At 36.8% G+C, this 25,030-nt stretch overlaps 1 protein-coding gene across 7 annotated transcripts in view; it reads right to left on the bottom strand.

The window, feature by feature from the left end:
* Window positions 1-1,833: 1,833 nt before the first annotated feature.
* The window catches only part of ZNF644 (zinc finger protein 644), a 51,529-nt gene continuing 28,332 nt past the window's right edge, over window positions 1,834-25,030 (bottom strand). The window contains exons 1-7 of one of the 7 annotated variants that reach the window (XM_053985739.1): window positions 21,383-21,814; window positions 18,553-20,599; window positions 17,568-18,123; window positions 16,794-17,399; window positions 14,147-14,269; window positions 6,764-6,866; window positions 1,834-6,273 (exon numbers count right to left, since the gene is read on the bottom strand). In XM_053985739.1, the coding sequence (XP_053841714.1) occupies window positions 6,081-6,273; window positions 6,764-6,866; window positions 14,147-14,269; window positions 16,794-17,399; window positions 17,568-18,123; window positions 18,553-20,599; window positions 21,383-21,414 (3,660 nt within the window). In that variant the 5' untranslated portion in view covers window positions 21,415-21,814 and the 3' untranslated portion in view covers window positions 1,834-6,080. The other 6 variants (XR_008438489.1, XM_053985736.1, XM_053985735.1 and 3 more) reach the window with 6 other exon arrangements.

Here is a 25,030-nt window from a genome sequence, read left to right as displayed (position 1 = left end):
TAAAAGATTTTTTCTCCTGCTTTTTTATCCAAATAAGGCAGTTTTCTTTCTCCTACTTTCACACAATTAAGTTTTTGCAGGGAAAAGACAGATGAAAGAATTACTTCTTGTCAGCAAGACTTGTACCTGGGTGACACTCAATTCCTTATTTGGTTAAAACACAGACTAATGGTGTTAGATTGCATTCTTCTTTAGCAGTCTATTATTTTCTAAAGCTGTTTCAAAGAGCACAATGGGATTCAGAGCAAGGGTGACACAAAGCTTCAGCATTTGTTGCTACACAGCAGTGAGGATGGATTTGGCCAAGTTTCACAGAGAGATACAAACATGATTCACAGCTGCTGCTGACTAAAAGATACATAATTAAAGGTTTACATTTGACATTTTCAGTTTCCAATAAACAGATTTTTTAAAAGAGGTAGATTATATTTAGGAACACTTACCATGAGTATCATGTAAGCATGTTTCATGTTGCAGGTCTCTAATACAAAAGCAGAAGGGTTATTATCACTTGGCACAGAAACCTCAGACCTTACGAGTTGCAACTGTACTTTAAAGTGAAAATACAGGATAGAAAGCCCAAGTGTTGTGATTTATACAATGTAAGGAGTACAAGCACCTTGGAAGCTCTGAAAAGGCTCCAAGGCTCCCTTTGTCCCCTAACTGGATAGTAAGACCTGGAATTTTGGAACCTCTGGGCTCAGAGTTAGTGAGAATGCTATTTGCTTGGGTTTTAATTGCAGTGAAAAGAACGTGGGAGCCTGCATGAGAAAGATCTTTTAAGGCTTTTGGAAAAAAAGTTTGCCTTTACTTAGAGATGAACACTCCTACAGGAATGCCTTTATTCCAGTTTTATTTTTAGCCAAAATAACTCCATGTCTGCCTTCAGGCAACATGTGCAAACCACCCTCATAGTCAGTGACACACTGCCCAGATCCCTCCACTGCCATTCTGGCACACTGGAGCCACCTGCACATGAGCTAAGGCAGCCAGGGCCACTTCCCTGAGGGGTAAGCACTGCAGCCAGACACCAGCTACTGGACCACAAGGTTCTTCTACTTGATGGACTTCAGTATTACCAAGCAGTTTTATAAAAAGGCTGTTAGCTGACTTGTGCTCAAATCTTAATAAGGGGATAGGGCACTAAAGGTAAGAGACTTCTTAATTACTTTTTAAAAACACAAGTTTATTAGCCTATAGCACAACTAGAAATGAAAATGGGCAGTGCCAGAGTCCAGCCCCAGCAAAACATGGAAGGAATCCCCACTTATTTAAAATAAACCCCTCAACAGTCTTTTATGCTATATTTGATCAATCTCTGCATTTCTTTCTTACAGTGTGTGTGAATGGCTGTGGTGTGGCAATGAATCCTCTCATGCTGCAGGAGGAGAGCAGGACTTGCAGAGCACCAGACTGGGTTTTTCAGTATGCTCTGTCCAGGTACATGTGGCAGACACTGCACAGCCAAAGCCGCAAGGAAAAACTGCTCTTAACTGGGAGAGAAGGCAGCAGTGAGACCAGATTGTACAGAGTGAAAAGTGGGCAGATGGGCACAGATGAGAGCCACTGTCACTTGCGATTCAGCTTCAGATTTGGGCCCCTGGCTCTGGTGGCGTTCCCGCCACCACTGATTTTCATCCTCAGTCTCCAACACTGGAATGTAAATACCCCCCTTCTTGCCTCACCTCACCTCTCTGAATTTCCAGGTGGCTACAGCCCAATCTGCCCTCTGCATCAACACACAACTGCTCTGGCTGGGGTGGAATTCCCTGGTTAAATGACACGTGCAGTGCAGCTCACCTCCGAGCAATGGGAAGAACACCAAGAAGCCTGCAGTGTTAAAAAGGAACATTTTATTGCAAGAGATTACAAACCTGGCACTATGGCCAAATGTTTCCATTACATCACAATTGCTACCCATGTATCAGGCAACAGCACCTACAAAGCACGGTGGATTGAAATATCAAATCATAATGCAGTCAGCTTTTTAAAGTAAGTACCACCCTAAAAAGTTTGGGGTTTTCTTTAAACAAACTCAAAACTATATAAATCAATTTTTAAAATATGAGACTGGTGTTTAAATATCCAGGCCACTAACTACTGTTATAAAAAGTGGAAAAGTCTGTTAACCGTAGTGCTGAACTAAACAGGGTCTATTCACAGCCAATAACCATTTAGTTAAAAGCAAGTACTTGCTATTCACTGCTAATATTTCCACATTTGTTCAGCCCAATTTATCTTCTGTAGGTTTTCAGAATCAGGTAGATTTAATGCATAACCCCTCCTTAAAGCACTGCAGGAAACCTAGAACCATTAACTAGAGCAGGAAAAGCATCACAGTCAAAACAGCATTGCATCTTTCCATCTCAATCCTGTGCCACTGGCCTTTAGAAACTCTGGATGCTCTTCTCTGAGCCCCACTTCATAAATCACGTTTCTCCGTTTCTCCTGTGATCACTTACCTCAAAAAGCTCGGTGATTTCCCTGAGCTTGGCACACAGCTCAAACACAGCCCGCCTGGCCGGGACTCGCACCCGCCTGCTACAGTGCCCGCCTTCGGCACGGCCGCGCTCGCTCCCCCCTCCCCAGCAGCTACGACACCTACGGTCCGTCCTTCCTCTCCCACCGGGAGGAGCCAGCAGCTCATTTCCTGACCCTGCTGCCTGCAGAAGGCGAGCCCAGAGGACTGAGGCGGATCTGCGTGCAGAGCTGGACCGCCTCAGCCCGTGGGAGCGGCCCGCCTCATACAGTTCTCCCAAGCCACACGAAGCAGGAGCGGCCAAACCGCAGTAAATGCCCAACATGTGCTGTCTGCTCGCCTCCATTTTCCATGCCTGAACACACTACCCCTTGAGCAGCTACCATGGGCACTGTAATCACCTACCCAAGGTTCTGCAGAAACATCTTTTCAAGGAATGCAAGCAGAGTTTTACTTCTTGAAGAGGATTTGGAAATATCACTGGGACTGGGGAATATAGGCCATCATCTTATGAAAAGTGTATAGGGGTGGGCTTCTACAATTTTCCTGAGGCTACTACTAAAGAGACCTTTACCAGAAACCAGGATAACTTCAGAAACAAGTAGGACTGTGATAAAGAACCAAAATCAACCAAACAGAAATCACTGTGCCACTGCAGCCTTTACCCCAAAGCAACCTAAGCCAACCTGAAGAGACTACCACTCGTGTTTAGATGAGCCGCTCTGGAAGTCCAGCCCTTTAGCACAGACTGCCACAGAGCCCCTCAAAGCACGTAACATCAGACTGGCATCACAAAGGGACTGATTTAATTTACTCTCTTCTACCACATTATTTAGAATTTTGGTAACTCCAGATAGGGGGATTTATATTTCCTTGTAGATAATGATAAAAAATATCAGTATATTTTTTATACACAACAGAAAACAGGAAAACAAATAGCCCCAACTTGAGGACTAGAGGCTAAGGACAGCTAGTAATACACTATTGTTTTTTTAAGATTATTCAGCCTGTATCAACCACATATACCATTAATTTAATAATCGGAAGAGTTCTAGAACTCCTACATATTTTTTGAACTATACCACAAGGATCTGATGTCAGCAGGGCACACAGCCTGTCACTGAAAACTGTTCTCCATCAACAGAATCTCATTTTGGAAACTGATCAGCCCTAGAGCTCACTGCTCTTCAGACACAACCTTGCATTTTAATTTTAGTACTACATAAAGTAGCTCACAATTGGGGCTTAATTAAATAGAATTAACTAGGGTTTTAAAAATTATTTTTATTAATCTAGTAAGAATATTTTGCTAATGCAAAATTCTGCACGGTATGGCTTCACCTTACAAGCATTCTTAACAACACTAGATAAATATCATTTGCACTTAATTGATTTTTTCATTTGCTAAACAGCCATAAAATATGGTGCTCTCACAAGCACCTTTTTTTGGTGAGAAGGGTAAACAAGCACTCTATTAAAGCATTATAAACATTCAAGGTGATGTGATCACTTCCCTCTATTCTGTTTCGACACACTGCTTTAGATCTTCAGTTTTCACATCGTATAAAAAAGTTCCACAAGTATCCACAAATTCAGAAATCTGTTAGTCTGCATACACGATTTGTCTGCAATACACTTCAACATCCCAGTTATCTTTTCTAAAATCTCGAAAGTATTTATTCCTCCAGCCTTTAAATGTAACGATGTAGATTTTTCCACTTACAAGAGAATAAATTTCCACAAAAAAGCTAAACTTAACTGTAGCAATTTGTACAGTTAAACACCTGACACCACTAATTTAATGACAGTGCTAGGATGGCCTTGTCTGAGGCCTCTGTCTTGCACAGCTGTGCATTTTTAGCCCATCTATTCTATCAGAACATTAACAAGCCTCATGTGTTAACTCTGAACTCTGTGCATCCAGGAAGACAGACATTTATTCATACTTTCCACCAATCAAATGTAATGCATCTGTGAACAATTCCGTTTATTGCAAGTAAATGTACTTAAGATCATGAGAAGATTCTAATCTCAAGCAAGACAAATCAATTCCACAAACTTAATTCACACAATGCAAATAAATGCTTCACATTATAGACATTTAGATTTTCTTTAAACCTTTTTATTTAGAGATTTTTCTGGTAAGGAGATATACCATAGGAAAGCAATTTCACTGGCAGTGAGGTATGTATATACTCTACCAAAATACTCCTCTTGCTTTAACTGCTTTTAACTTTATTTACATATAAAGAAAATATCAATGCATATCCTTGGCTTAACTACAGTATCTGTTACCCTATATGAGTAAAATGAAATGTTACTTGCATACAAAATTGATTTGTAGAGGAATCTAATTTGATTTAAACAAAAATCATGTTCTGAAGACAGTTTAAATGAACAAACACAATTCATCATGACCAAGACACCTGCACCATATTTCCATCCTCACAGCACATTTATTTCAATAATTCTGTAAGTAGGTCCTTAGCATGAGCATAGTGTTACAGTTTTCATACATATAATCACATCCAAAACAAGCTCTAAAATTTAAGTTGTAAACATTCTCTTCATATGTGGAAACATTTTAATCTGTGTTTGAATTTTCTAAAATGATCAATCTTTTAAACAGAATTATAAATGAAAAGCCTACTCTAACCGTGTAGTGAGCAATGCTTATTAGTACATTTCTACAGTGTTAAATAAAATAGTAGAGGCAAACTTCTGTAAGCAAGTCAGACTTTAAGTAAATTGTCATAAAAGTAACAAACTTGTTAACAAAAAGATGCTTTGTAATAAAGAAAGTTGGATTGAATCTACTATGATACAAAACCATAAGGGTAAATACCATCTTTGTTGACAAGTAGGAGGTAGCATGGATGCACCACTTTATTGTCAGTGAGAAATGCAACTGAAGTAAAGAATATTTCCTTACCACAAATTTCCAGTATTATGTACATATTTCTCTTAGAAATTTGTTTAAACAAGTTTCCCTCCACTTTTTAGTACAAAAAGCCTCATGTGATTTAAAAAAAACACTTACACACCTAGATAGAATAGTACTAATTGCCCTATTTGAACGAAACAGTCTCTTGAACTATGAAGTACATGGTATTTAATGCCCTAAGTTGAGTAAATTGTATTAGCAGTTCTTGGTATTATACAAAACACTACATACATACAAACAAAATATAATAGTATCTTATTTTACTATGTAATTCTTTTTGGAATAAACAGAACCTTGATTTGGGTAACACTGAAGAGAATGTGGTTTCTTTGTTTTATTAAAATCTGTCCTTTAAGTACCCATGTGCAACAATTTAAAAATGGCTGCCATACATATAATGGTCTTGTATTGATAGTGAACACAGTAACTGACAAAAACATAATAAACCTTAAAAACACATCTTCCACCCTATATAAAATATAAAGACTACTTACTGTAACTGTTAAGTATTCAATTTATTTTGATGTTACTGTAATCCACTTCCTCTATTTTCTGTCTTTAGCATTTATAAACATAATTTAGTGTAGCCATTTATTTTAAAAAATGATGAAGTATTTCAAATTTACACCCAATTAAAATTTAAAATGTTTCTGTGTTCTATGATGCTGCTTCTGCCATCAGTAAAGAAAATGAAGTTTCAGTAATTGAAGCAGGCTTTTTAAGTAGTGATGTGACCTCAACCATGCCAGCTCCAGTCCGTGGAAGATTTGCGTTGACAATGTGTCGCTGCAAGTGCTTTATCCAGTCTTCTTGAACAGACAAAGGTCCTCGAAAGACCAGACCACAAAACCTATGCAAATATTAAAATTAATCCATCAAGATACATCTATCTCTAAAGAAAAATTATAAAATAAAGACAGTAAAAGGAAAGTCTTAATTTTCTTGATGTTTGTTTCTACGTGTTTTAGCTGAAAAACTTAGTAATTGAGTTCATTAGTAGTAACTGTGAGCACAAAAGCCTGCAGCTTATACAACTCACATTCTCACACTTGCAATGCCATTAATAACAATCTGTTGTTCTTATATAAGCTTTCTTTTGAAGGACAGACTATTACTCAGACATGACCAGTAAGATTTTTAGCTAGAGAAACAACTGGCAATCTAACACCCAAGTGTGAATCAAATCATCGTGCTCAAATTAATGAAAACAGGCAACTCCTTTCCCCCCTCATTATTCAATTTAATCACAAACATTTACAGGTACAATAATGAATCTCTTTATGACTAACATTAGTAAGCTCTTAAGAATGTACTTTTCCAATTAAAGTAACACTATGTACCTGCATCTGAGTATGTAAACTTCATCAGCACTATGAGGTAACGGCAGCATTTTCTTCTTGCTTCCAGATCTTGACCTTGACTTCTTTTGCTTACAGTCTAAAGCTAAGAAGAGAAATTTTCATATGTGAAAGTAATACTTCAATGAGTGTTAGTCAAACAGATATTCAATAAGTATTCCCTATAGCAATAATGAAAAGACATCTACCTCCTTGTTTTTCTATAATTAATTATAACGTAAATCCAAAACAATTTCAGCATATTCTAAGAAATATACCAGGCAGAACAGCTGAAGCTGGTGTTTTTAGCTTAGCATTGTGCTTGCTCTTTGAAAGACTAGATAACTGACATTCAGCATTAAACTGTTGTTTTAGTATCAGCAAGCACCTACAAACCTACTGCATAATTATACAGAAGCAAAGCACCACTGGAAATTCCCTTTCATGCATAAAACACTGTCACAATCTCAGAACTTGCTCATGGTACTCAAAACGTACCATGATAAGACCACTCATGCTCAACCAAGTTACAACTTTATGAAGTTGTAGCTTTCAGCTAGTACAATCAGGAATTACTAGTTTGAATAAAACACCTGCCATTTATTTTCAACACAAAGCAAAAATCCGTCCTTTTGTTCTAAGAATTTCAAATGAAGTTTCCCTTTCACTTCTGTCTGAAGTCTAATGAAGCTTACAAAAAGTATGTATTAGTCCTTGGCAGTGGGAGCTGGTATTAGGACAATCAACAGTGATGGCAAGGTCACTTTTTAAATTCAGTCTAAGCATTTGAAACTGTGTATGAAAGTAACGTGTGTGAACAGGAAACACACAGCAAATGAGTTCAGACAGTTCTGAGGTCTGTATCTCCCATAAATAAATGTAATGGGAATCTGAAACAAAACCTGGAGATTCTAAGAAGCAGCCAAAGTGGGGGAAGAGTGGATTAAACTGAATTAATATTGTCATGATACAAACAGCTGATAAAGCTCAAGAAGTTTGTGACTGCTTGAACTGAGAAGTGTATCTAGCTACACTCTAATCCAAAACACAAGACACCAACAAATATAACTCCAACACAAAAACTTTTGCAAACAACCAGTTACACCACTTCAACAAAAACTCCACAGAAACTGAAAAGACAGTACCAGGTGGTATTCTTGATACCAAGAAGGCATAATGCTATGCTACTGAAGCATCTTTAACAGTAAAATGGGGAAAAAAAAATTGTTACATTTGGCTAAAGTTTTTACTCCTAGAATATAAAACAGAAGAATTAACCTCTTAGCATTCTGAAGCATAAGACATTGTTTGGTGAGGTAAAACATGATGATTTAAAGAACACGCAGTCTTGATTGTACCCTTAATTTTTCTCATGCCCTCCAAACGAGCACCTCTCAAGCTTTTACCTTGTAGCCCAACTTTAAACTTGGTAGACATACCAGACATTTTCCAGTTCTACCCCCAGACTTAAAGATTCCTACCTATCTAAAATTTAAAATGAATTTCTGAGGTTTGAAGGAATCAGAGAACCAATAAAATAAGTGGAAAGCAGACACCACCTTAGAGAGACTTCTTCAGATCAACATTAGGAAAATGAGGCTTAACAGCATTTTTTTCTGACAGCAACAACAAAATCAGTCTGGATAAAAAGGCAGTAACCCAAGGTGGCAGGGGGGAGAGAGAGAGAAATGGCCAAGATGCTTCTGGAAGAGCATCAAGGGGTTCTTAATACTTCATTCTCTCACGAGAAACATATTCTTCATTTAATTAGGAAGAAAAAAGCTAACTATCATATCAGGTAGGAACTGCCACATACGTAAGTGTTTTACATACCGCAACTTCAGTAACACCATCAGCAAGGTAAGCAGATAAAATACTGGAACCCAGACACCCATGCTTTGAAGAGAACTGTTTGTATGAGGCGCAACTTATCTGCAGCAGTTACTACAGCAAAAGCTTTCCCTCTGCCATTTTGTGGAACATCATGGGAAGAAGGGAAACAGAAGTCGGTATGACCCGAATGCAAACATGTCCACGAGTTGCATCTGATGACAAGTTAGTTGATGTCAGTTTATATGAGTGGGGAAAAAAAGAAGCAGTAGTGACAACAGACTCCTCCTAGAGAGGCCAACCTGCATTTGGAACAAGAACTGGCTGATTTCCTTCACGTTGACAAAGACATTCATTCCTATCAAGAAGTTTGATTCTACTCACATGCATCTGGAGCATTTCAGGGAGCTCTCCCTTTCCTCTAAGACTTGGGTTGGTCTTCTGCAACAGATTCCTGACACCTAATGGGTTTGTGTGTGTGTGTGTATAATCTTCTAAGAAAAAAACACCTCTGAACTACTGTGCAATCAAACAACAGCAACACTGACAAAAATTACCATAATGAATCAGGAGAGGTAGTTTCTACTTCCTTGAAAGGTACTTTTCCACAGCAAGTGAGAAAACAAGGAAAACAAAAGAAAGGGCATGTTCTCTGAACCATTTATGATGGAGGCTCTCTATATAAGGAAATTATAAAGCAGTAAAAGACCACAAAAAAGGATTCAGATTACACTATGAATTCTCAGAGCAACTTAGCTAAATTTGAAAGTAGATTTGCCCAAGCAAGAAGCTGTTATAAAAGACATAAAACACTAAGAACACAAATCCTGTGTTCTGCAAGAGTCATTTTTTGTTCCCTTTGTTTTCTGAGATAGCGAACATATTCTTTCACATTTTAGGGAGCTCAAAGCAGCACCAGTATGTTTGAAGTTACTCCAGTGAAGATGGAAAGTGAGTGAAGAAGGAGGAGTATCTGAGTAAAGCTCATTGAAAACTACAATTCAAACAGCATTTATGAGGCATGTGTACCTGTAAACATCACATTAATTTCATTTTGTCTATCCAGAGAGCAACAAGTTTAAATAAAGTCACATGCACACACCTGAGTATTCTGTTGATACAACGCTTACAAGCGGTTGCAAACATCAACTAAATCACACAATTGCCTCAGCCATTGCCTCCCTATAAAGTAGCCATGTTCTGACCAAAACTCAGTTCCTGCTTTTTCTGTGCCCCTTTACTATAACAAAACATGACCTCCTCAGAAAGTCTTTTATCATGTTTGGGAAGAGACAAAGGATAATTTAGCTCCAGTAAGCTGCATGGAAACTGCAGCAAATTGCTAGAGAGAGGTAGGAATTACCACTCATTAACAGCTACTTTGTAGTTATAACAGCTTCCAAACAATCACTCCTCATTCTCCATAAAGGCCTACTTCTTTTTGGAAGAACTCTTTCTTTCAAGTTTGGCCACCTGGTGTTTCCTAGTTGATAACTGAAAAACTTCTCGTGAATAACCAGTCGCATCACATCCTCAAACCGCTGATACAATGTGATGGAGAAACAACCCATTTAAAACAAAAGACTATCAAACTTTGGAGGATTCTGCTTGAGATACTTACGTACAATTTCAGAGCACACTACTCAGAAAAATATATGCTAGGTAAAAACACTGCATACAAAAACCTCTGTGACAACTTATCAAGAACAACTACAAGCAGATGGACATAGGAGGTTTCAATGAGCATGCCTAAGTGAATTATACAGGTCACAATTAGATGCCCTTTCATGCCATGACATTTGGTCTGCAGTTCCAAATTAAAATGCTCTGTTTCCTGATGTCCCCCAGCATGAAATGCTTCTTATTTCAGGAAAACTGAAGCTGGGTCTTTTATTTGGACTTCATTACTTTTGTCAAAGTGTATGTAAGCTAAAAAAAATTAAGTAATTGGACATAGAAATGGAACTAATTAACCATCTGAAAACACTGCCAAGTAAAAAATAATGAACTATTTTTCTTGTATATTTAGTCACTAATTTTTCAAATTCAATTACTTGCTATCTATCCTCATCACTACTGCACAGTGAAGTAGATTAAATAAACCCCTCCTACCATTTGCTCTCTGTAGGATTTTATAGGATGCTGAAAATGAGCTCATCATGCCAGTTGATTTGTTATGACTGTAACAGCACAGAACAATGACACACAAAGCCAGCGGATCTCAGATTGCTGCATACCTGATATGCTTCCACCACAAACATCCCAAAGCTACAAGTTTGACGAAATTACATTTGGAATTATTTGAACACATAGTAGCCCTCATGAACCACCTCAGTCACACTGTTGGCTTGAAGGCCAGACTTCTTGATCTGTACTTTATTGTTCCCTCCCAAACTTCTGACAAAGCAATCTCCACCTACAGAAGCAGAGACCAAAGAAGAAAGTGGTGATTCCCAGAAGATGAAAGCCAATAAGAACAGACTGAGTATGTGAACAGGGTCAACAAAGAGAAGATATAAAAAGCCAGGGTGCAAGAAAGAATCAAGAGATTTGGAGAGAGCCAGGGCAGGGAGGAGCAAGAGAAGCCCAGAGAGAAAAAAAGAACGGAAGTTGAATATACAACTATAACGAAGAAGAGTGAGATGCATTTTGAAGATTTTGTGTAGGTTTGTGCAATGCTCTAAAGATACTCAGAAGAAAGAAGCAAGTTGACCACCTGCTCTGAGAAACACCAATGTGTTGTTATACATCAAAATAGGTATAAAAGGAAATTAACATCTACTCAAGGTGAGCAATTACATTGTTAAAAATTGGACTGAATAACAACAAAAAAACCTTCCAGCCAGACATCTGAAGACACAGGTATTTGCTCTATAGTGGATCTATAATGCATTGGTATAGGCACAAATAAGGTTTAATAAAGATTAATCTCAAACAGCCAATAGCCTACGAACTTTCACTTCTAGGATGTTTTTCTTGAGTCCATTCTCCAAAGCTACCATTATGCTTAACTATGTCTACTATACTGCTAAAACTGTCAAGCTGCATTTGAAAAGAAAAATAGGCTAAGATTTAACTAAATATGATGACATTACTGAGTGAAGAAGCAGGACATCTGCTAGAAGAGCAATATGGTAACAGTCAATATCAAAAACACATGCAGACAAATGGAAAATCTGAGACTAGTACATAAGCTAATGTAATGCCTGGAAAGGTCTCACTTTGGTGGCATGCAGAGATCATGTATTTCTCATGTTACTTCTCCTAATAAATAGCAGTGCCTAGAGAGGTCCCATAACAACTGCCAGATAAAAGAATTACAGCATTCATGTTTACATACCATTATTTTATTACAGCAAGAAACTGAGATAATTATTCAACTGATGTGATTTATTTTTGGTAGTGATGTTTGCTTTAGAAGATAAAAGAAAGGCTTAATGAGAAGCAACATGTATAAACACGTCCTCATTGTCTCCATATAAGGGTTGAAGACCATTGAAGGTTTAGCAATGGCTGAGGCCCAACTGAAGACATCTCAAAATCGCTCTCAACTGCAACCATCTTTTAATAAGAAAATTCAAGATCTACTCAAGAGCAACACTCATAAGAAGAGTGTACTTTAAAACTAGCGTGTGCTAGTGAAATCTTGCATTAAAATAATTCTCTTTGCAAAATTTATATTATAAAGTGGAATATCAAACAGAACAACTGTTTAAACAGAGTGTTTTTTGGTATACAAGCCTTGCATTAAGCTTGGTTGAATGAGAAGTCAATGAGTTAAGTTTACAACCTTCACAGAGTTGCAGCAGAGTAATGACTCAATTGCTACAAATATAAATTGGTTGCATGATCTTATAGCTAGAACTCAACATGACTCCTTAAATCAATGGTTTCAGTAACAGGCCTTTACCCATGGTGTAAGTTATTTATCTGGCTTAGCTCCAGCTTCTGAGAGCAAAAGATTTTTTTTTCCAAACTTTTGTTTCTAACCTTTTATTTCAAGTTTGTTTCTAACCCCACTTTGTTTCCAACCTAATTCAAAACCATCTTCTAGGTCCAATGATACAAGACTCATGAGTTTTCTTTACATTCTTTTAAGAAAAGCGGTACCTGTTCTGATGACTATGCAACTACTTCACTATCAAAACACATTTCTTAGAGAAAACAAACAAAAATCCCTGAAAGTACCTAAATAAGCTTCCTTCACTTTTCCCACTTAGCAAAAGGGAAGTAAGGTACCAAGTGCTTGTCCAAGATTCAATCTCTGTATTATCCTATTTGCCAGTGTCTCCTTCATTGAATTACTGTTAAGTTATTCATGTGCAATTTAAATATACAGCTATTGAAAAATATTTCCTCAGTAGGTATAAACGAAAAGGAACTTAGCACAGGGCTAATACCAAATGACAGCAGTGGTAAATGAAGTTCACTACCATCACCCTTCTACTGAATAAATATGAAATTTTTCAGAATCACTGACTAATGGCATATTCTTCTACATGTTATGTATTACTGCATCTGCTGACTTCCTTCCAAATCTGCTTTGTTACAGCATTAATGTAAAGCAACCTAAGACCTAGCAGCCACAGGCCCATATTATAAAAATATTACTTTCAGCCTTCTACAGAGAAAGCCTGCTACTCAGTTTGTCATTCTTAGCATAATAAATTACATTTGCAGATCAAAAAAGGATTATGCATTTTCCAAGAGCATTATGTAAAAGTCTGTGTTTGTTGACACAGAAAACTGGATGGTTGCCCTTCTTAATTACTGAATATTTCAGGCTTCGTCTCTCGAAATTTTCCTCATTATATTGTATCTCTGCTCCTCAATTTGCTGTTGATCATGTGAAGTCCCACTAATCTCAGCAATAATCCAAGTAAACTCAGAAACTGCCTACAGCCAAGCAAGCTGCAGGTCTCTGAAAACAAGTCAAAATATGGCATATTAGAAGAATTTCAAAATGAAGTGTGTTTTAATTAAAAACATTAATAGCAGTGCCAAAAGCTGTACTACCCTCACTCAATGTCAGAGCAGGTAGTTTTTGGGTTGTGAGCCAAACAAGACATGAAATCAACTACATATCATATGTTGTTAGAAATACACAGAATGTAAAATGACTTGCTTTTCCTATTTTACTGGAGTATTCTTTGTAACTATATGTACTAGACAGTAAAAACTACTTATTGTAGCGTTGCCTTTTTTTCCTCCCACCGCTCTCATTTCCAAGATATTTTAAAACACTTCATTAGAAGGCCAACTATCTGGTTTGGAAGTTGTGATATCATAGGAGAATGAATTTAAGCAACCATCTCTTAGTTTTGCTTACATACCTTAAGTGTTGGATCCAAAATCAAAGACTAAGAATGAAAATCAGGCATGAGAGTGGACAACAGCAACATACGTTTTCTTACAAGTTGCTGAAGTTTTATGGCAAATAAATTGTTTACCAGCAGAAGCTTCAAAATTATTTTGAATTAACATATGCTTTTGTCCAGTCTGATGAAGAAAATGTATCATAGACAGACTTGCTTTTACATCTGTAACAAAACATACCTGTCCCAGTCAAAAGTCCAGCACTCTTCTTTCGTGCATAAGCGCGTAAGTGGTTGGACAGGCTAACAGCACTTGTAAACGTCGTATTGCAATGCACACACGTTCTAAGCTTCACAGGCATACCTATCATTCAAAAGAAAACTATAATCCAGTTCTCTCTTCAAAAAATGAAATTCTCAAAGCGTTGTAAAAAGTTTTCTGCAATAAAGATGGTTTAAAATATATTCACTGCATTGACGCAATTGTTTAGTATATTAGAAGGATCCAAGTTAACCGTTATTAGTTTTCCACCTAATGCTTTAAGCCAAACCATGTTATTTGAAAAAGAACAGAAAGGAGGCAACTTGAGCCCAGTAGGCTACTCTGCATTTAATACCTACTACCAAGCTCCTATAGATCTCCACATAATGAAGCTCTAATTCCAAAATACAGTCCTGCAATTTGAATATCACAGTTCTGTTGAGAAATTTCAGAGCTTTCAGAATTTCCAATAAAGAGAATTTGAAAAGTCAAGTTCACAAAGTGGTAATTAAAAGTGTTTTACCCATAAGACTAAAGCGCTCAATACTAAAATTAGGCTCAGAGAAAAAGGTGGTAAAACACACACCACTGAACAGCTGTTAGCCAAAACATTTTGTTCAGTGCATTTTCTATTCATTACTTTAAATGCACAATTGATAATGAAAGCAAATGATTTGAAGTTTTTTGCTAAAAATCTTTGTGCTAAATAAATATCAACAAAGCAACATGCTATTTATCACACAAAAACAATGAAACAATACTGAACTCCTCACTTACAGACAAAGAAACCATTGTAACTTATCTCCTGCTCAACTTCACCATATTTCTCCCTGCATTTTACCAAAGATATATTGTTTTGGTGAACTCATATTTCAGGTTCTCTATTAATAAATTATTAGAAGAATAAATGAAAAAGCTAAAACTACTCAGCTGAAAAGTCTCTGCAGGAAAGAAAGAATGCTATTCTCTAACAGCCCACAGAAGACATGCTGTTTTTTCAGGCAAGTTACAGAAGAAGAACACCTGGTTGGTAAAAGCCTTTATAAATCCAAAATTAGGAATATTTGCCTTTTTTTAGGAAAAAAAGAAGATTTTCAACTTGATGTTAAATATTTTCTTATTAACTCAACTGGCACAGTGCATTAGTTATCAAATTCTGTTACCTCAGCCACAGAAAACTATTGGGCCCCATTCAGAACTGTTAGTACTATGCGAGCGTATGTTTATTTTTACTTGGTTGTTCATCAAAACCACACAGGTTCTACCTAGTGTTGAGCAGTAAATATTACACAGAAAGCAAAACACAGTGTCAGGTTTGGCAAGCTATTCCTTGAGCATTGTTTTTCAAATCATTAAACCTGTCAAAGATACACTTCCTTTATTAAGCAATCTCCTGTCTTAAGGGACAACCACAGACGTACAGAAGACATAAAATGTAATTCTTTTCCACTTCTACTATGTCATTTTAGAAAGCCACCTTTCTTAAGAGATTTATTGCCAGCCCCTAAAAGAACTTCTGAGCACATCAGATTGTTGGGTTTTTTTGTTTAAAGAAAGAAAAGAATACAAGTGAAAAAGTACTAGGCACTGCCAGTTTTACTAACCTGGTTAATAACAAGAAAAGAAACAGCACAAAAAAAGTCAGGGGTATAAAAATAAGATCCTGCTCTTCAGTCTAGAGAATCCTGCAGCATTGGTGGTGTCCAACCAAGAAACCAGTAAATGCAAGCTCTACATACACATTAAAAAGGATGTTGTAAGAGTTCCCCAAGACTACAAGTAATTCTCATATGACAAATAAGTTAAAAACATCACCCTAAAAGCCTGCTCTATTAGTATACAGAGTAGCTAGGAAGTTGATTGTAGAATTGTTTCATTAGCACAATTCTCAGTGGATGGACAATCTAGGTCCTTATTGGTCAGACAGAGGCCGTGCATTGGAAACCTGCTGGCTACAACTGTACACCAACAAAGCTTGAACCAGCACAGGTTGTCATTCAGGACAGACAGGCCCGAAGCAAGCATAAGTTTCTCACAGTAGCCACAATTTGCAACAAACAAGAATTAATCTATGTTGTAACAGTATGTTTGCCTAAAACCATCAAAATTAGTTGACAGTGATTCACCAATTTGCAGTATTATGCATTTATAATGGTATCAACAGTTCTGTTAGTTTGAGCAAATGCTGCCTTGCACAAACCTTGAAGACTTAAATGCGGTATTCCTAAACCAGCTGTTTTAATGCCCAAAAAACAGGGTTGCAAGCCCAAACATTTCAGAACTGTTAGTCTACCAAATACGCATGGACACTTCAACTTGTTTACTGCAGGATGTGTCTTCTTCCTTACTGAGGCTCACTTTGTGTCTGCTTTCAATTTGCATGCCCAGTCATATGCAGAGCAGGAACTATATTCCATGCAAAAACCCTTCAGTGCTGCTGAGGGGTTTTTTCACTTTAGGAAAAACATGTCAGAAAAATTTGCTGTGCTACCTCTCGCAGTCAAGTGTCCTCTGGAAATGAAACAAGAATTAAATGAACAGAATCCCAAATAAAATACTCTGCACTTGTACATTTTCTATGAATTATAAGATTCTTTGGAAATGTTGTCAAGAAACACCTTCTTACCTGACTGCATAGTCAAGTCCATTTTTTGTGGCTGATACATCAATGGACTGTCTTCATTTAATGGAAGAACACATTTCTGAACAAACCTCTTTCTTGCAGTTTGATTATGAATCTTTTGAGGGGAAATATCAGGATTCCTTTCTTCTCCTAACCTCTTGTTTTTTAGGAGTTCTATCAGTGTAAGTGACTGATTTCTTTTTTCATCGTGTAGTACTGCTTTTGTTTCATCACATTCATTTAGGAAACTCAGCCCTTCTTCCTCCGATGCAGACACAGATATATCTTCGGTCTTTAAGCCATTATGGTATGCTTCAAGAGATATAACATTCTGAGATAAAAAGTCATCATTTGATGCAAATTTCTGAGCAACAAATGGTCTGGGAATAATACGACGACTGTTCAAAGCCTTTAGGATTTTTTCATACTTCTCTTCATTTTGCATCATCTCATTCAGAACACAGATGGGAGACTTGTGTGCGTCCCACTTGGTTTTGCCAAGCCTCTTCAGGTGTCCTCGCACATGATTAGACAATCCAATTTTAGTATCGAACCAGCCACCACAGAGCTGACATGTATGCTCGGAGGAAGTTTCAGATTTCTCAATTGCTACAAAGAAAATAATTATAATGTTTTTTGACAATTATATAGTTAAACATGATAACTGCAAATCACAAGAAGAGAGGCTTTACAAGAAGCTAAAGCAAGCCTTGTTCAGTGCTCAATAAATCCCTTTGTCCACCCCACTTTGTACCCAAATAAAAAACCAAATCTTACCTTTTCTAACACGTTTAACTGGAGTCCCTGTTCCAGCTCTTTTAAAATGCTGCATTTTGTCACTTGTTGCTATCTGTTCTGGTGAAACAACATGACGGGCTTCATAGCTTAGTCCAGCTCTGTGAAGATGTCCTCTGACATGATTGGACAAGCCAACACCTGTTTCAAAGGTTGCTGGACAGTATGGGCACGATTTCTTTTCAAGCGACAAATCAGTCCAGTGGAAAACTGAATTATGCTTTGGCAATGCTGATCCTACATTTTCTAAATTCTGAGGATCATGCAAGTCATGCAAGAAGTTACTACCCTCACCATCTTCGTAATACTCAAAATAAAAGCCATCATTCTGCTCATAACCAAGTGAAGATTTATCACCAGCTTCATTATCTTCCATTTTACCTTTGAATATGGGGAATAGGTTTACATGCTCCTGATTAATATCACTGTAAGATTCATCCTCCACAGACTGTGTAGTGTAATCACATAGTTCAACATTATCCCATGAACTTTCATCCTCCGTTTCATAGCTGTCTTTTTTTTCAGCAGAGTTTAGTTTCTGTAAAACAACAACAGTCATTTTATGCAGAAAATCTGGATAGCAATCCAAATCATCTCCTGTAACAGAGCCTTCCCTCTTGGATTCTTTAACCACTCTTTTTACAGCTACATGCCTATGATCTTTACAGCCTTCTGCCCTTTTGCAATCAAGGCTATTTGAATCCATGACAAAACAATTATTACTTGATGAAGAAAATAAATGCAAAGCACTGACAGATTTGGACTCTTCCTTTTTTAAATGCAAAGGGTAAGAGTCACTAGATTTTTTAATAATCCTGTAGTTTTCATATTTTTGTCTATATAAATAATTACTCTTTTTGGCACTAGCTTTCTGCTTTGCTGCTTGATGAAAATATTTACGTTTTTGGTCAATGCTATTTCTAATAAAAAAGTTCTTGTTTGTAGAATTTAGATTGCACACACTTACAGATGACTGTGAAACGCTTTTCCGAGCCTTCTGTATCCTGTAGGGTCTCTTGTGAAGTTTTGCGAAGTTACTGGATTGTGAAGTAGAGCCAAATGATCTTTTTACATCCTGTTTTAAAGCAGAATTCTTTGGAAAAGTAGAAGAATGTTTGATCAACTGTTTTGTCCTGCTACGAAAATCTAAAGATTCTTCTATTATACTGCCTTTTCTTTTCTCTAGTCTAAGATGGCTACCAAAGGGATCAAGGCATGATGCTGAATGCAGATATGCCATGTGTTTTTTCAAAATGCTTCTAGCTGAAGTAGCAAACGGACACAGCTTACACATATACGTCGATGACTTTCTTGAGGATCCTAAATAAGGATCTTTCAAGGATGCCTTTTTCTGAGTTTTTCTCTGGGACAAGTCACTACCAATAATTGAACATTTGACTACTGCTCCATGAGCAATCCCTCGATGGCATTCCAGTTCATTTTCTGTCACAGCCATGAAATTGCATTCCTCACAACAGTAATATCTTTTATCTTTTTCATGGGTCTTTGCATGCTGCACAAATGTTTTGGGGCAATTGGTACCAAATACACACTGTGGGCACTGTAACCGTGCGCTCCTACCCTCATCCTGAAGTTCTTTCAGCTCACGGATTTCTTCCATCAGTTTCTGCCTTCTTTCCTGGTGAATTATCATATGTTTAAGAAGTGAATTACGATCTCGAAATGTCCTTCCGCATTCCCTACATGCATAGGGCCTGGGGACATTGAGATGCCGGAAATGACTGTTCCCATCTAAATGGTACATCATATGCCTATGCAGATGCTTCTTCTCTCTAAAATTCACATTGCACTTTGTACAGGGATAAAACGATGGTTCATCAGTACTGAAAGTAGATGGTGGTTCAGAATCATTCTCTTCACATTTGTTTTTTAAAGTATTGGATAGAAAAGTGCTAGTGTGAACAGGAGAAGTATCTTCTGCACAGTTACTAGTGGGACTATAAATGAGCTGCTGGATACCATCAACAGTTTCCAGCTCTTCATCTGTAGATTCAGGCTTTACTTTACTCAAGGAATATTTCTGTGGTTCTACTATTTGTAGCTCCTCATTCTGCTCTAAGAATTCAACATTTAATAGTTTTGATTTACTAGGAATACAACTGGTATCATCAAAACAGTCTTCAGTATAGCGTGTTATTTTACTAACATCCATTTTCCTTTTTCGCTTCTTTTCTAGCCCTACCTTACAGTGAATGGGAGACTTCTCTATTGTTTCTTCATTAGTCATAAGAAACTGTATAAACTCTTTCTGTGGATCCCAGCTGGGATCACATCCCGATCTGAAGCCACCTGTACCTGAGGAAATGCTTGTTAACGTATCCACACAATCATCTTTTAATAGTAAATTTTTATCATCCTCACAAACTTCTACTTGGTCTACTAAAGTGCTATCTACACTATTTCCTACTGTTTTCTGTGAATCACAACCAACTGAAGCAGAGGTAGGTAGATTTTTAATGGAATGAGTCAGGTTCTTAGCATGTGCTACATCAGGTAACAAAAATAAAACTTGGTGCTGATTGGATTTCTGTGTTGTACTCTTCGCAGGCAGCTGAAGATCTTGAACCACTGTCAAAGTTGAGCAGGAATCTGCGAGATGACCTCCAGGTTGTCCAGCGGTCAATGAAACGCTGCCTGTATTCATAATGGAAGTCTTTGTTGAGGTGGAGTGTGAAACTGGTCCATTAACAGCAGTTCCTCTAGACAACATAAAGTTTTCACTAGAAACAGTAGGAGCACCAGTGTGTATAAACAGAGAAGCCTGGCCTCCACTTAAGGCTTTTTCAGATCTGTCCCTTGATAGCTCCTCAGTCAGAGTCAACGTGTTGTTCTTCTGAAATGACGTGTCACTCTCTTCTGGTTTGGGAATGCCACCTTCTTCCTCAGATATAAAATTATCATCACATAGGATTTCTTCTTCTTTAGCACCAGTGACTCCAGTATTTGTCTCTAAATCATCCATATTGCTGGTTTGTCCATTAAGTACATTTATGCTAAAAAACAAACAAGAAAAAAATCAGGCAATTGCAGAAATAAATAATGACAACTTTAATTTACAGCTATTCTTCAGGATCACTCTTCACACTGTAATCTAAAAAGATGTTTTGAACTTATCAAAATCTACTTTTCATTTAGGATATCCAGGACATTTATAGTAAATCAATGAAGCAATAAAAAAAATACTATTTTTTTGCTATGCAATATTAATAACCATACAGCAAACTAGTCACTGACAAGTATCCCAGTTCAAAGAAGCCCGAGACCTACACACAAGCAAGATGGGAAAATTAGATTGTGAAAACAAAAGCAAATACATTCTATATGTATTAAATACAGATTATCTTCAGTTGTTCTCCTGAAGTAAAATTAAGGAGTAAAGGCGACCCAGACATCTACTAGCAATTCTGGGTTTTTTTCAAACACACTTTCTTTAGGAAACTTAAACAGTCTTTATGTTTCTCAAGGTAGCACTTTTTTCAAAGTACTTCCATACAACTGACCTGATGCTACATGCAAGCCTGCAGAAGGGAAAAACACAATGAAGCTGATTTTGAGCATCTGATTAGTAGCAGAGACAAAGCAAATGATCAAACTCACTGAGGAAACTAGATGTCTCTTTATTCCCTTCTTACAAAAGAACTCTCCTTGCTTTAAAACCAATAAATCCCATTTGCTTATAAGGCTATTTTAAATGATAAGCAAATTAAACACCATCTTATCAAGCGTGGGGGAAAAAAATACTGTAAGAACAAAACACTTCATTAGGATTTACCTACCAGATGAAGTCACTGTGTTGAATCCAGAGCATGACACTAACAATATCTTCCAGTACAGAGAACTACTGCATATTAATTCCCCGTGGGTGACCTTGTCTTTCTACAAGTGACTCTTACTCATACATCAAATCATCTATTCAATGCTTAAGGAGCACAAAGGAGCTGCCTACACATGAAAATCAACGTGTGACCAACAGAAATGTAAACTTTAGTCTACCTTAGTATTCACTTTTTATACGGGTCCTCAGAACACAGTGAGCATAAGGCATTAAAACATTCATCTAAGAGTCAGGACATCTGTATTACACAGAAATCACGTATTTTACCCTTAGAGCGTACTACTCACTTTGATCTTTTGTGGGATTTGATTCCTGCAATCACATAGTTTCAGTTACTAATTAACATTTTGAATGGAACTCAGTTAAAATGAGTTATTACCTAGACTCTTTTGAATTAAGATGTTATAACTCACAACTAATATCCATGGCTTCCTGCGATGGTCCTTTATCGAAATCCAGGAAGACCACTTTGGACATCCTTTTTTCCTAAGGAGAGAAAGCAACCTAGTTAAACAACACCAGTTTCATCTTCACACATAACATTTAAAAATATGTCCAGTATTTTAAACTCAACAGAATGACAGCTATCCACACAACTCAAAGCCAACTACAGCTTCACAGAAATTCTCTTTTATTGCACTTGTTTTGTTTCAAATCAGCAAGAGGACAAAATAATTATTTAACCTCTTCTGAGTTTGTAAAAAACAAACCTTAATGTAAGATAACTTACTTTTGCAGATAAAAGTAATTCTATTTGGAGTAGAAATACAATGAAAAATTAAGTCATTAACAAAGTATTTTCTTTGCTACTCCATCACTGAATGAGCCAATTTAGAAATAAAGTAATGCTCACATCAGAGCCATAATAAATGTTTAAAGTGTGAGACATATTTTACTGTATTATTATCTATTACATACCTTTATGTAAATGTTCTACTAGACACCCAGATCCTCATCTTGCCATTTCTTAGATTTTTGCTTTTCTTTGCTGTTTTGAGATGGGTCATTTTTCACTATAATAATGACTTCCAATAAGATCACATCCAAAGCTATCACCCTAAAATGGTGATAATGCACCACCCAGCAGGAGTCTTTACATCACCTACAGAAGTTAGAAATGGGCAGTGCAAACATGCGCTAAGAATCAGTAAAGCAAAAGTCAATTAAAAGAAATGAAGCCTACAGTGATGCACAACAGCTCCAGCAATTTTACACCTCAATAATGTAGGCTTCATATAGTATCAGACAGCAAAGTATAAAACTGTTCACAAAACATCAGTAAGAAATTGAGTAAGACAATTTTGCCTGGAAGATGTGCATTTTCCTAAGTTTATTGCTGCAGAAGCAGACAAAAGCGTGCTCAAGTCAATCTGAGAGCCGGTATTAGCTTTTCTCAACAGGAAGCAATGTTGCTAACGAAGTGGTAAATTCAGTGTTAATGAGTGGCTTCACTGTTACCACCTCTGAGGTAAAACCTTCCATGTTCCAAGTTCCACCCATCTGTTCTGGTGTGAGGGGTTCAGAGGAAGAACAGACGCTTCCCATTTAAAGCAACTTCACTGGTACCCCCGAACAGCAGGGAGGCAGACTGAGACTGCAATCCTCATTATCAGAATGGCTCCTCAAAACTTCTCACAGGTTTACAAGATGAAGACAAAATTATGTTGCTCTACAGACAAAATCATACTGCTAATGAATATTAGTATTAAAGCTGAAGTTAAGAATGTGGCTAGGACACCCTGTGATCACCATTAAACTGAAATTCTCTTCAGAGTTATCAGAGATATCTAAAGCATTACCTAACGCAATCTTGTATGAGACTCCTCTCAGTCTGTGTATTTATGGAGATTGTGAACTATTCCATATGGGTATGATTAGAAGTCTTTGATGGTAAAACAGGTATCCCTACAGATTTCAGTCTTTGAATCAAGCCTGAAATGCTTACTGTATCAATAATATCACTGCTACATTTTAATAATTTTCAGCTAATTATCACTTTTACTCTTATCATCATATATTATTATTTTCCCAGCTATCAAGGTGGTACAATTCACTTTTTTGTGCAGGGAAACAACAATAAAGTTAACAGTTTTAACTGTGTGGCATTAGAGAAAACAGAAAATGTATTTTTAAATTACAATAATTTAGTCTTGTGATAACACTGAACCAAGATGCAATACTTCAGTTACATTATCTACTCCACGTATCAGAATTTATGCAGTAACAATGATAGGTATAACTCAAGACACAATGCCATGTTTTTTTAAGAAATGTTACCATCTAATTTGTCTCTTGGGAAAAAAAGAAAAATCAAATCATTGTAACTAAGATGTAACCAAGGCTATGTAATATTTTTCGGATGTTTTCATCAGTTTTAAAATTATCTTCTCTATACCATATGAGGAATACAAAATTATTAATTCTGTCAAAATATGTAGCATTTAATGCTTGGTGTATTTTAAAAATTAAAAATTGAGATAAAACTTTCAATTTGTTGAAAGCATTGCTTATCATATCCACTACCAGGACTATGTAGCAGGACTATACCAGGTAATTTTTATTTAAGCATCTAGTGCAATATACCTATATACATGTAAAAATGGTGATGGAAAGTGTCTGGAAAAGCCGACACAAATGTACACAAGCCCAGCTCCTACCTTTTAAACACACTTTATTTAAAGGCTAGGTCAAATTCAATTATTTCAGTTAAGCCTAGAATAACTGCAATGCACGTAACAGTGTTATTCTTGGTTTACATGCTACGCTATTTACTATACAGAAATTGTTTCATATTCAAAAGTAGAAAGAAACCAATTATTTATTCAGCTAAGCCACACTCCACTTTCTATTAACTGATTTTAAATCTACCTAATTTTAAATACTGTTTTTATTAATAAACTATCAGTTTTAAAAATCATAATGTGTTCTGCAGATATGATTGCCTGTGGCCAGACAGTCTCAGCATTAAAAAAGTGTAAGGTCAGATCTATCTTCAAGCTGACAGATCATAATTTAAATGCCTTAAGCTAATCTTATTGTCTTAAAAAATCTTGAACATCAGTATTTTTGCAAACTATCAGCACTTGCTATAACACCCTTACTACACTAGATCTTGAGGTTACTACAGAAGAAATGAGGTGATAATTGCATATTAACATAATTATTTGGTAATCCCTCCAAGCAAGCTTCCTAGGTCACTCAGTAATTCAGATTAGATGCAACCTTCCTGTCATCAGATCTATGCTGTCCACTTTCTGTTCATTAATCATTCTTTTTGATAGGAATGTACTTAAATCCATTGTTCTATGTACATTATTAACTGTATTTATTACCAGTAGGTTTATGACCTTTTCAAGTTCTTATTTCATAACAACACCGTTTACTACGTAGCAGGGTCACACACCAAATTAGGAGCACTGCCTTCATGCAATGCTAGTTCAGTAAAGCTTACACCTCAGTACCAAGCATACCATGTTGTTGCCTACTAGCAGTTGTAGACAAGAGATCTCTCAGCCTCTGTTGCAAGCCCAATGTCATTTAATAGGGATTTACAATAAATTTGAAAGCACACTGGAGCTGAAAAATTAAG

Source organism: Vidua macroura, chromosome 9 (assembly GCF_024509145.1).
Source record: "Vidua macroura isolate BioBank_ID:100142 chromosome 9, ASM2450914v1, whole genome shotgun sequence".
Taxonomy (NCBI): domain Eukaryota; kingdom Metazoa; phylum Chordata; class Aves; order Passeriformes; family Viduidae; genus Vidua; species Vidua macroura.
This window is presented reverse-complemented; position numbering and strand designations above follow the sequence as displayed.